The 12,741-nt window shown below is 29.9% G+C and overlaps 2 protein-coding genes across 5 annotated transcripts in view; one reads left to right on the forward strand and one right to left on the reverse strand.

The window, feature by feature from the left end:
• Window positions 1-12,741, forward strand: part of LOC143078820 (dihydroorotate dehydrogenase (quinone), mitochondrial-like) — a 59,495-nt gene that overhangs the window by 7,170 nt on the left and 39,584 nt on the right. The window lies entirely within an intron of this gene.
• Window positions 2,001-9,697, reverse strand: LOC143078819 (uncharacterized). The gene is made up of 4 exons (XM_076253802.1): window positions 6,587-9,697; window positions 5,811-5,879; window positions 5,264-5,416; window positions 2,001-4,484 (listed from the first exon to the last, which is right to left on the reverse strand). The coding sequence occupies exons 1-4, from the start codon at window positions 9,272-9,274 to the stop codon at window positions 4,263-4,265; spliced, it is 3,132 nt and encodes a 1,043-aa protein (XP_076109917.1). The 5' UTR covers window positions 9,275-9,697; the 3' UTR covers window positions 2,001-4,262.

The following is a 12,741-nucleotide window of genomic DNA, read 5'->3' on the forward strand; positions in this document are numbered from 1 at the left end:
CTTATAAAAAAATAGTATTTGTTAAATTTAAACATAATGATGTTTGCTGTAGATGATTCAAACATCAACATGCAAAACTTTAATTTTTAGGTCAACACCTTTCAAAGTAAACAGGAAGTCTGAGGGGCTACATGAGATGGGGGAAAGAAACGATCTTTTCCATTTTTTTCTGTAAATCTCTGTTTTGAGAATCTTCCTCCAATTCAGGAGCACCTAATTTATGAGCTAATTATCCACTTAAAAAAATACTTAAAATGTGACATTTAGTATATGATAAGTAGTCTTCCATTAAAACTAAATTTTGTGTACCAACATAATCATTGTAATAGTTACAAAAAAATTTACAAATGTTGCATTTTGTAGTTTAAACCTCTTTATTCATGAAATTTTACAAATATTTCAAAATGTAGGATTTGGAAACAAGCTTCACACAGTTTACATCAATCATATTGTTATTTTTATTAGTACTTGTATCCCTGTGATGAGATATGTAACTGGGAACTTTATCAATGGAAATTTAAAACTGAATAGATTTTTCAGTCCTAACTTTCTTAAGAAAAAAATTTAAAATCTTAAGAGTACTGTCACAAAAAAATGGAAAATGGCCCTAGCCTGCAGTTCAGTCGTACACTATTAAGATTTCAAAAATAATTGTAGTTGTTGTTAAATGACAGAATTCAACTAGTTGGATTTTAGATAATTAAACTATCAACTTTAATTGTATGTTTAGATTTAGAAGATGCAGATCTCTTCCATTGGTCTAAATTGAATCCTAAACTAAAGAAATGAAATTACATTAAACAACAATTGATTCCAAAAGTGTCAACCTTCCACATGTTCTAGCTGTTCTTTTTTTTCATTCTTTATATGAAGACTATCAAAAGATAACCCCCCCCCCCCCCAAAATGAAATAGAAACAAGGGCCGTCTTTCCCCTCAGAGCTATTCAGCTCTTTGATTCATATTTAAGCTTGAATCAGAGCGTTTTTAATGACTTAATCAGTTAAAATCTTTCACCTAAACTAATCGAATCAATTTAAATAGACACTTAAGTGTTTAAAAAGTGTCCAAAAACCTTCGTTAGATGAACCTGAATTTTGAGGCCAAAATCAGCCCTTACCGACCTACTCCTTTTGACATTGTTTTGTTATTTTAAATTTTGTTAACACTTGTGGTAAACAAAATTTCCTGAATGAGTATTCTCTTGTTTTTGTCTATAGTTAAACAACTGCAGAAATGAATGCACACAAAATATTATAGAATTTACAGAGGCACCTAAAAAGATTGTTTTATTTTCTTTAACGAGTACTTACAGCTACTTAATTCTCTGTTTTTAGTTGTATATGTATGCAGTTAAGATGTGAAAACAGACAGATCTTTATATTGTTGAAAGTAATGAAATGTGAGAGGTTTCTTTATAAAAAAAATTATGAAAAGAAAACATTTACATTATTGAATTTGTTTTCGTAGCAATAGAAAATGAAATTGATCAGAGCAACAAAAAATTACTATCTTTTTATGAAAGACAATTAAACAGAAGAATTTTATTTTTATTTAACATAATGTTTATAAACATTACACTACATTATTAAATAAGCGATAGAAAAATAAAATTTAAAAGAAAAAAAAGAGTAAAAGTTGGAGAAAAGTAATCTCACAAATCTTAAAAATCTAAACCTACATTTCACTATTTTGCCTTCATTATAAGATTGTCTCACGATTTCATTAAATATTTTTAACTAAAGTACATCATATTAACAGACAAATTGCAATAAAACAAAAAGCACAACTATTTACACTACTCTCTTACAGTCGCTAGAGAAATGACAGTCAAACCTTTTGTCCCAGATATAGGAAATTAAATATTACTTGGAAAATGTGCATTTATTGTAGATTTCCTTCTGTATGTAACTGTAATGTGCAGGTCTTAGCAATTACCAAATTATAAAATTTTAAATATAAGCAAATGAAAAAGGTATGGTGTGTTTTGAGATTGCTGCCTTAAATACAAGTTCAATACAAAATATTTTAAAGCAGCTAAAGAAGTCAATAACATACTTGGACTTAGAAAACTCAAAATAAATTTTGCATGTACATGTAGTATTTTTTATATAAAAAAAGTAAAAATATTATAAACATGTTAAATTGATTTGACTCAGAAAATGAATTTTAATATCTTTCACTTGCAATTGGAGATAACTGTGAAATTTTCTTAAACTTATGTAAGATGAGCAACTATGATATAGCATTATAAGATAATCAGAATAGGAAAGTTGTTGGATTGCTGCCTTTTGTTATTCTCATGTCATTATCTCCTTATATTCTTATTGATACAAAATATTTTGAATTACAACAAAAATAAACAATGATTGAAAAAGCAAATGAAAATAAACGTATTATATATATACATCAATAACAAATTGGGTTTTGTGATCTACAAATCAAAAATCAATGTAAAATTTCGACATTCAAATGGAAATAAACCTAAGTGACCATAAGCTACAAAATATTTAGAGTAACTGAATAACACTTAGTCCTACTTTGAATACTTTTATAAAATTTTTATTAATTTTTGTGTGGGATGTTTAAGACATGTTATGCATTTGATGTAAAAGAAATAAAAATAAACATGTTTATTTTTTAACTCAAAAATAATGTAATATCTCTTGCAAGGGGAGATAACTGAATAAATTCCCAGAATTTCTGCAAGATGAACAATTGTAATGCAGCATTTTATGAATTTCAAATTTTATGATATTGGAATGCTGCATTTTGTCGATTGAGTATTTTCATATCACCTTTTAATCAAATTGTTACAAAATGTTTATAGAATAACTAATCGAAGAATTCAAATAGAGAAAAATATTCAATGCGTGACTGAACAACACATTAATTCATGAATGCGCATAGCGCATGAGTTAATTATCAGTGTTGTTCAGTCACGAGTTGTATATTTTTCGATATTTGAATTCTTTAATTAGTTATTTTTTTTATTACATTGGCACATGGCTTTTTTTTTTTTTTAAATTAATGTAAAACATGTATTAAAGGAACTATATCTTTTTTCTACGCATTCACAATTTGTTTTGATCTGCCGTTATCGACGTCTTAACAACGCCTATTGTTTTATGATGTCAGAGAGTGAAATAACCACATTTATTTCACATGTGAAATTATCATTTTTTATTGAACTAGGAAATCAATGTAATTCATTGCAACCAATGTAATAATTTGAATTACAACTAACTCAACAATACATCTTGATAACAAAATATTACAGACAAATTAAAAATTAATAATTATTGAAATAGAAAATAAAAAATTAACATAAAATATATTAATGACATATGTGAACTACAAAAAGAAATATTGTTATATGAAATATCCCCAACATTGAGAGGATAAAAAAATCAAAATAACAGCATGAACAGTAAGCTTTGAGAGATAAGAAAGAGTGAACCAGTTTACTAAAGAATTGAAAAAATATAGCCAAATAAAAATGCTTTAAGATGCATCTCTTATTTTAAGGAAGAATTAATGAATGATGATATCATTTTTTTCTTGTCAGTTCAATTTGAAAATATCTATTTAATTTTGTAAAAAAATTAAAATTTAAAAAATCCCACCTGTGCTTTCTCAAAAATACTTAATCTGTGTGATGTACTACTTTTGGGATGAATTATAGGAAACTTCATTAGCTCTAACTATTGCTTACAATGATTTCATTATACGATGAAAATATCCAGAAATACTTCAAAGAGGGGATTTTTGAGAAAGAACATTTAACTGATTTGAAATTGAAGTGGTTGTATTAAGAACTTCTGTTGTAAGGACGTAAATTTATAACACTACACACCCAAAATAGATTTTTTGAATAGCCTATAGATGAATATGATACATCCTTTATTTACAGATGGTAAACACAGTTAGTTACAACAAACCAATATTCCCTGAACGCTCATATACAAACCACAACACAATCAAAATCAGATATTTACACATAGTTAATTTACAGTCAATTAGTTCATTGTATTATAATAATATGATAGTATGAAACTGTATAAAAGGTATTTATAGTAAAAAATTAAAAATAAACTAAAAATAAACAAATAAACAAATAAACAAATCAAAATAATACATTGTAGAAAACAGAATCTTATCAGGACTGTGTTAAGTACTAATTGATACTTTGTTTAAAAGTAAAAGTGTTTTGAGCTTTACTTATTGTGTATGTTAGTGGTTCATTAACATGGTTCATTACATTTATAATGTTTCCCACAATTTTAATAGTCTGTCTATATGTTCCAAGTCTTCTCCAAATAGTCTGTCTATATGTTCCAAGTCTTCTCCAAAATTTTCTTCCAGATTTTCTTCCAGATTATCACAGCTCATAATGATATACCTATCTATGATTTCCTCTAAATGCTGTGGAATTTCATCTTCCGGATCAAATATATCATCTTTTGAAGAGTCTGTGTCTTGTATCTGTTAAAAAATGATAAAACTGCAATCTGCATGTATACTTGTTTAATCACTGCATAAAAGGTCTGAAAACAACAACTAATGAATTACAGGCTCTTGACTTGGGACAGGCACATATGGAATGTGACGTGGTTAAACTAGTTTGACTCCTTAACCTGGGACAGCATAAGAGCTTCAAAAATCAGTAGGAAAAGACTTTAGGTGGTTTAATGGTATACCACCATCTTAAATTGTACAATCACAGTACATAATCAGTCTAGTTCTTTGCCCAAATCTGCAAATTTTAAGACAGATTTGCAATTTATTGGTTACACTGTTTATTTATGTAAAGGAAAACTTAGTGATTCATTGCATTATTGAAAATGTATTAACAAATACCAAATATTTGTAATTTCAGAATCAAATATTTAAATTAGCCATTTAAGGAGAGATAACTCTTTTTTTCTATACACCTGAACTACCTTAAGTCATTAGATTGGTACAAAATTTAAATACAACTCACAAAAACACGTTTTTTTGTTGTAGAATTTATCAAATAATATTTGTGTTAAGCATGTAGCATTTGTCTTTTTCTTTGAATCTGCTTAACACATATCTGCCAGTGTCTGGTGGATATGAGGGTTATATACACTGACAGGTATGCATACATTGTAATCTGTGTTTTACAAACAAGTGTGAAATTAAAAAATAAAAGAGGACAGCTCACCTGTTTTAACTAGAGATTGTTGTTTGTTAATTATTTTTTAAATTTTAATGAGTTTTTATGATATATTTATCCTTACATTATCTGGAGGTGTTATTCGATTTGAACTTTGGTCTGATGAGTCCTCCATATAACCAGTACTATTTACACATTGGTCTGCAATATCTGAATCACAATGAGATGAAGGGATAGTTCCACCATAACATCTGGTGATTGATGATGTGGATGCTTGCTGCAACAGAGTTACTAGTTTGAAAAAAGGTTTTCATGGTGGAATTTCTGCATGATTATAATAATTACTCATCACTGAAAAACAGTGAAAGGACAATTTGTAAACCATTGATTAATAATAGAATGCTTTTTTGGTTTTTAAAATTGTTCTTGATTTGTTAATTTCCATCTTGTATTATTCTAACACACAACCTCAGAGAATTACCAAGAATTAATGTTTTTCCTGTGAACCAATTTTCATGTATTGATGAAACATTCCATTTTCGTTTATACTTTATTTCTTTGTTCTGGATAATTTTGCATACATTTGTAAAGAAAACCTTTTAGATATGTGGTTTACTTATTATTATGATAATAATAATGAATCCAAAATAAAGTATAATTTTAACACTTACAGATTCATTTCCTGAATGCAATCTTGGTCTCTTGTCCGATCTCTCTTCACTACTTGGCCTGCGTCTTTTCTAAAAAAATATTATAAATATGCTAGTTATATTGTCTTTCATTCAGAATTTTAAAAAAGCTCTTTTTGTTTCTTTTGAAATTTACTGGCTTCTTATAGATCAGTTGCAAGCCTGAAGAAACATTTACATTTTTTTCTGAAAAAATAGTTCTATATTACCAGCATTTAGATTAAGAATTTAAACTGTCTTTTCTGTAATATAGATTATAATTCTTTAAGGCAAACCATTCTTATGATCTGTTTGCTATTTTGATCTTAGCTATGTGCTCATAAACATTTTATAAATTTGATGTCCCAAACTTTTGATAGGTACTGTACTAATGCGCTTGTTTGTTAAAAGATTTCTGTTTGCACTATTTGGCCTTTTTAACTTTTTTTGGATTCGAGCGTCACTGATGAGTCTTTTGTAGACGAAACACGCGTCTGGCGTATATACAAAATTTAGTCCTGGTATCTATGATGAGTTTATTTAGTAGGTATATTTTAATATTGATACCAAGTTGGTATGTCTAGTTGTCCCTGTCAGACTTAGCTATCTGCAAAAGCAGTAAATTTAACTGTCTGGCTGTAACCTGTCAATTTATGAATTAGATAGCTGTAAAATAACACAATGTTTGTCACTTCATTAGGCAAGCTTATTCTCCATTTGCCACAAGGAAAATCATACCAGATGTTAATTTCATTTAAGTAGTAAAAATGTAAATTTACCTGAATTCTTTCAGTGGATGGAACATTTTCTCTGACATTTAGGCACTCAGGTCTTTTAATAAAAGAAGAACAACCAGAGGAACTTGGTTGAAAGTCAGGTTTTTGACATAATATCTCAGACACACACTTGTGACTGTCAGGTATGTCTAACCTTTCATCTGTGAATTGTAAATCACCACTATTTTCTCTACAGGGAGCTCTCTTGGAATAAGTAGTACAACTTAAGGTACTTGATTGAAAGTGAGTCTCTTCGTGTGATATCTCAGGCAAAATTGTGTGACTGTCAGAAAATTCCAATCTTTCATCTGTGGATTGTAAATCAACTCTATTGTCTTGACAGGGAGCTTTCTTGGAATAAATGGTACAACCTGAGGTACTTGGCTGGTTTTGGAATTCAGGTTTTGAACATTTTATCACAGACTTCGTTGAATGACTGTTGGTGAGGGCCTTTGCTTCAGATGGATGTTGACTACAATCAATATCTGAGTCTCTTGTCGAACATAAAGAAGAACTTGAGTAAGTGCCTCTTAGGTTGTTAGATAATGAATTCATAGGAAGTCCTGAAACTTTACTTTTATTATCTATGTTAATTGTACTGTCATTGTTATGTTGATTTGAACTTTTCTCACAGTGAAGTGAAACTCCTATTTGTTTCAAGCTTTGTTGAACATCTGGCTTTTCTAGTAAACCCTCTATCTCAAGATCTTTTATAGAATGTTGTATTACTGCCATGCTTGACCAGATTGTGTAGTGTTTACATATTTCTTTGTTGTTTTTTAATTTCCATGCTTTTACAACTAGCTGCAGTTCAGATGGTATAGGTATGGATTTTTTCTCACAGTATAATAATAAATCATCAACCAATTTTTGGTCCAGGTGTTTTTCCCGTCTTTTCCTTGTATTACAAGGATCATAATACAAATTATTGGGGTTCCAGTCATGTGGTGGTGTTTTCCAAATTCCTTCTTTTTTTTTCAAAATAGGTAAGCCTTTGCTAATTCTACAAAATGTTACTGCAAATTTCCTTATGATATCTGAATAGTCTTTTGAACGACCAACATGATTGAAAGATATAGAAAAATTGCAATTTTTCAGACTTTGTTTTAATTCAGCAGTGTCCCTATACATGATCAATAACTCAATTGACTTCTTAATAGAATTTATTTCCTTTCTTGTAACACAGAGTTCAAGAAGAAGTTTTACGTCTTCTCCTTTCCATGCATCTATTTCCCTTTGAAAATTAGATGGCAATGTTATACTCTTCCCATCACAACTTTTGAGTAAACAGTTAAGGAGTTCCTTGTCAGTCTTGTCACTTAATTGTTTACTCTTTTGTTTTTTTCTTGGGTTATAAAATGGCTTGTCAGCATTTAGTTCTTGCCAGTTATCTGGTTTTTCTATCCACAAACCATTAAATTGAGAATCCAATGCCTTATGTTTTAATAGTTTGAGAGTTATTGTACACATTTCAAGAGTCCAGTTTCTCTTTTTTACTGCAATTGCTTGTTCCTCTAATTTTGTACGAGTGGGTCCAGGATTGATTTCTACATCTCCAGAGCACCACAATAAATACAAGATGGCATCTTCATAGGCATATTTCAGCGACAAGTACTTCTTTAACTTTGCACTCTTGTGCTGACTGCCAGAGGAAATCATTAGAAGTATAAGCATAAGTAAGAAGCTTCTAAGGTTTGACATTTTCAACATTTTATCTTCTGCATCCATTGTTGAAATGAAAGTGAAATATACTTGGTATTTTGCAATATCTGTTTCTTTGTTTTCATGTCTCACTATACAGATACAGCGGTAAATAATTTTCTCAACATCATTACCAGTATCTACATCAATTAGTAAAAGTTTTCCCATATTTATTGTCAGTTTTTTTAAGAATTCTCCTTTATAACATGTCATGTTTATATCTAATAATAATCTTGAATAAATACTGTTCTGTTTGTTGCATTTGACATGTATATACTCAGTAAGTCCTTGGATAAACATATCTTGTATTTCTGGTTGCATCTCTAGATCACACAATGATTTAATGATATCATATAATCCAGTCTCATTGTGTGCTGATATTTGTTCAATAAATGAGATAAATTCTTCCCGTAAATCTTCCCCACTCTCTAAGTATTTTTCTACTGCATCTATCATGGGTTTCAGGTACCAAACTGGTTCTAATTTCTCTTTTACGACTTTATTTCTTAAATTATTTATAGTAAGTGACAATAAAGAAGATTTAAATCTACTTGTGTTTTTTCTGTCATAAAACATTTGTTCCCTGAGATAGCAGTTCTGTTTGCCCTGGAAACAGGCACAAGCTATATTTGCTGATTGAAGTAATGAATGTCTGAACTCTTGTAGTCTATTCAGCACATTATTCGTGTTTATTAAATCTTCACACATCACATTAGCATGCAATAAAGTCAGAAGAAGTTTGCAGTGTGTTTGTCTCACATCACATTCTCTCGCTTTCAAAAGGAATGGTAAATTTAGGATATAGTGAGAATTAGCTTTGATACAATCCATTGACTTATTATATGTATTATGACAATCCACCTTCAGTAATCTGTCATTACATAATAATACTATACTTGATCTGAGATAATGAAGTTCAGGTCTGTTCAGCAATACTTTAATTAATGATGGTATAAAATTTGTCTGGTTTACACTTAGTGTAAAAAGCATAAAATATTCACTGCCCCTAGTTACAGATGTGCATGAGTAAGATGATATGTGTGAAACAATCAACAATACTGTTTCAATTTTTTCTGTTTGCCTGGAGGTCACATAATTACAGAGAAGAATTAATAATACAGTTAAATAAACAGCATATCCATCCCATAAATCAATTTTAGCAAATCTGTAAATTGTTCCAAAGCTGTTATGGTTAATCGAAAAATATTCTTCATTATTTTGTATCAAACGGTTTAATATATCATAATGTTTATTTTCCAACAATCTTTTACAGCATAGTAGTTTCAGTGCGAACTCAATAGAATGGTGATATTTCCATACTTCATGTATTGAATTAAAGAAGACTTCTGGTTCTGTATTGTCACAATACAGATCAAAGTAAATCTTTAAAATATGATAATTCCTAGTGTTATAAAATGTTTTCGCAAAGTCTATAAAGTTTTCTCTTGCTATATGATTTAATTTAGCTAATACATGATGAAAAATAAGCTGTACCAGTATGTATGAATGTACGTCAGATTTCAAAAGACTTTGTAAATTAGGCAGGATCTCGGGTATAAGTAAACAAGGAATCAATTCCTCTAGTTCTTTTGTAATTTTTATCATATGTTCCTTTGAAATAGATATTTCATCATATCGCACCATATGATGTTGTAGATCTATGTTGTAGTCCATTAATTTTTTGATAATCTTGTTAACATCCAAAGAAGATTCAGGACATAAACATGATTTAGACTGATCTGTTTCATGTGAGGGCAATGATGTCTTTTTAATTTCTTCCACATCCAAATGAGATTCTGGACATAAACATGATTTAGACTGATCTGTTCCATGTTGGGCCAATGATGTCTTTTTAATTTCCTCCACATCTAAATGAGATTCACATAAACATGATTTAGACTGATCTGTTCCATGTTGGGCCAATGATGTCTTTTTAATTTCCTCCACATCCAAATGAGATTCCGGACATAAACATAATTTAGACTGATCTGTTCCATGTTGGGCCAATGATGTCTCATTGTAGACTGTAACCTCTGGTACCGAGTATTTACTTATAATCATTACCATATTTTCTATCTTAGTCTAATGTCCTAATTATGGATGTCTGATAATAAAATGCCTTTTTGAACGTTAATGTGGGCAAAGTTCATACTTTTGTAGAAATGAAAGATGGCTTCTCTCCTATGGTGGCTTTAATCTTATATTTATCTCCATGGTAATATCTACAGATTATAAATGGACATATATTTAGTCACTAAGCAAGTTGTTGTCAGGTTTTAATTTTATATATATGATCATTTTTCCAAATGTGCAATATGTATCTGAAGTATAGCTCCATTTCTTAATTAATTTTATGTTCATGATATTTTGTGTGCATTCCAGTGATTATATATATATACCTATATGATTTTTCTTTTGATAAACTAGTAAAATTACTTGAATTTGATATTATCAGAGTGTAAAATATTTGCTAGAGATTTTCTTGTTTTGTGTCAGAATTTTGACGGGTACATATTATTTTGACTCTTTTTTATGTCATTTATACCCACATTTCATTTGTTTATATAACAGAAATTCTCATATACCCCTAAAATCCAATATCATAATGTATTTTCTAATTATAATTTAGAGACAGTGTTTGAGAATCATTTCACAATTGTTTGTCAGGTTCAATTCTTGTTTCATATAAGGATAAATTGTCATTGGGATGGATGGTTTGTGATTTAACAGTTATAATTATTGAAAATGGAAATAGGGTGCTGATTCATTTGTTAATTGATTTTGGATTTTTAATGACATTTTTAACACTGTGGGATTACAATTTTTGTTCATTTGTGCTCTACTTTTATGAAAATTTATTTTAAAGGTCTTTCTCCTTATGCTACACATTAATTATAATAAATTTGTTTCATTTATATTTATTGAAAACAGAAAGGGATTATAATACAGTTAATTTTCTCGTTTGAATTGTTTTACATTGTCATTTATGGCTGACTATGCGATATAGGCTTTGCTCAGTGTTGAAAGTCGTACTGTGACCTATAATTGTTAATTTCTGTGTCATTTATGGTCTCTTGTGGAAATTCGTCTCATTTGCAATCATACCGCAACTTCTATTTTTAACCAGATTTTTGTGACAAAAATGTCGGTTATTGATTTGGGGATGTACGGCGGGCGGCCGGGCGGTCGGGCGGGGGGGGGCGGGCAGCAATCAAATGTTGTCCGTGCATTAACTCATGAACCGTTCAACCAAAGCTTTTAAAATTTTAATATGTTATTACTGACAACTATACGAAGGTCAAGTTCAATAATGGCGATTTTGACTTTTACCGTTCAGGAGTTATGGTTCTTGAAAGGCGGCAATCAAATGTTGTCCGTGCATTAACTCATGAACCGTTAAACCAAAGCTTTTAAAATTTTAATATGTTATTACTGACAACTATACGGAGGTCAAGTTCAATAATGGCGATTTTGACTTTTACCGTTCAGGAGTTATGGTTCTTGAAAGATTGAAAAATGGAGTTTTCAGTCATGTCCGTGCATTTACTCATGAACTGTTCTACCAAAGCTTCCCAAATTTTAATATGTTGTTACTGATGACAGAATGGAGGTCAAGTTCAATAATGACGATTTTGACTTTTACCGTTCAGGAGTTATGGTTCTTGAAAGATTGAAAAATGGAGTTTCCAGTCGTGTCCGTGCATTTATGCATGAACTGTTCTACCAAAGCTTTCCGAAATTTTAATATGCTGTTACTGATGACAAAATGGAGGTCAAGTTCAATAATGACGATTTTGACTTTTACCGTTCAGGAGTTATGGTTGTTGAAAGATTGAAAAATGGTGTTTCCCGTCGTGTCCGTGCATTTTCTCATGAACCATTCAACCAAAGCTTTTGAAATTTTAATATGTTGTTACTGATGACAAAATAGAGGTCAAGTTCCATAATGTCGATTTTGACTTTTACTGATCAGGAGTCATGGTTCTTGAAAGATCGTAAAATGGCGTTTCCATTTACGTTGTTGCATTTACTCATGAACCATTCAATCTAAGCTTTTCAAATATTATTATTTCAAAATGTTGATACTGATGACAAAATGGAGGTCAAATTTGATATTGATGATTTTCACTTTCACCATTCATCAGTAATGGTTCTTGTGATATTGCCAGGACACAAATAAATGTAAATAAATCCGGTTTGCTGTCGTTGTGACAGCCTCTTGTTATATTTTCATACAAAATTTGTTTTTCATTTATTCTTGTTTTTCATTTATTCCTGTTTATTTATTCTTGGGTTTTTTAATCTATTTTTAAGAGTAAAATGTGTTAGAACAAACAAAAATGTGTATGTATATGATCAATGTATATATAATATAATTTAATTACTCTCATTTGACTTACCTTTAAAAAGGTCTTTCGGTTTCTGGCGTAATGATATTGTGACAGGGGTATTGCCTA

This window comes from Mytilus galloprovincialis, chromosome 6 (assembly GCF_965363235.1).
Source record: "Mytilus galloprovincialis chromosome 6, xbMytGall1.hap1.1, whole genome shotgun sequence".
Classification (NCBI taxonomy): Eukaryota; Metazoa; Mollusca; class Bivalvia; order Mytilida; family Mytilidae; genus Mytilus; species Mytilus galloprovincialis.

Bases quoted from the DNA above. Each gene is read 5' to 3' on its own strand.
- LOC143078819 (XM_076253802.1), bottom strand. From the start codon at position 9,274: ATGCTTTTTACACTAAGTGTAAACCAGACAAATTTTATACCATCATTA. The intron at 5,417-5,810 runs GTAAGTGTTAAA...ACTCTGTTGCAG, and splicing joins TGCATTCAGGAAATGAATCT to CAAGCATCCACATCATCAAT. The intron at 4,485-5,263 runs GTAAGGATAAAT...ATTTTTTAACAG, and splicing joins GAATAACACCTCCAGATAAT to ATACAAGACACAGACTCTTC.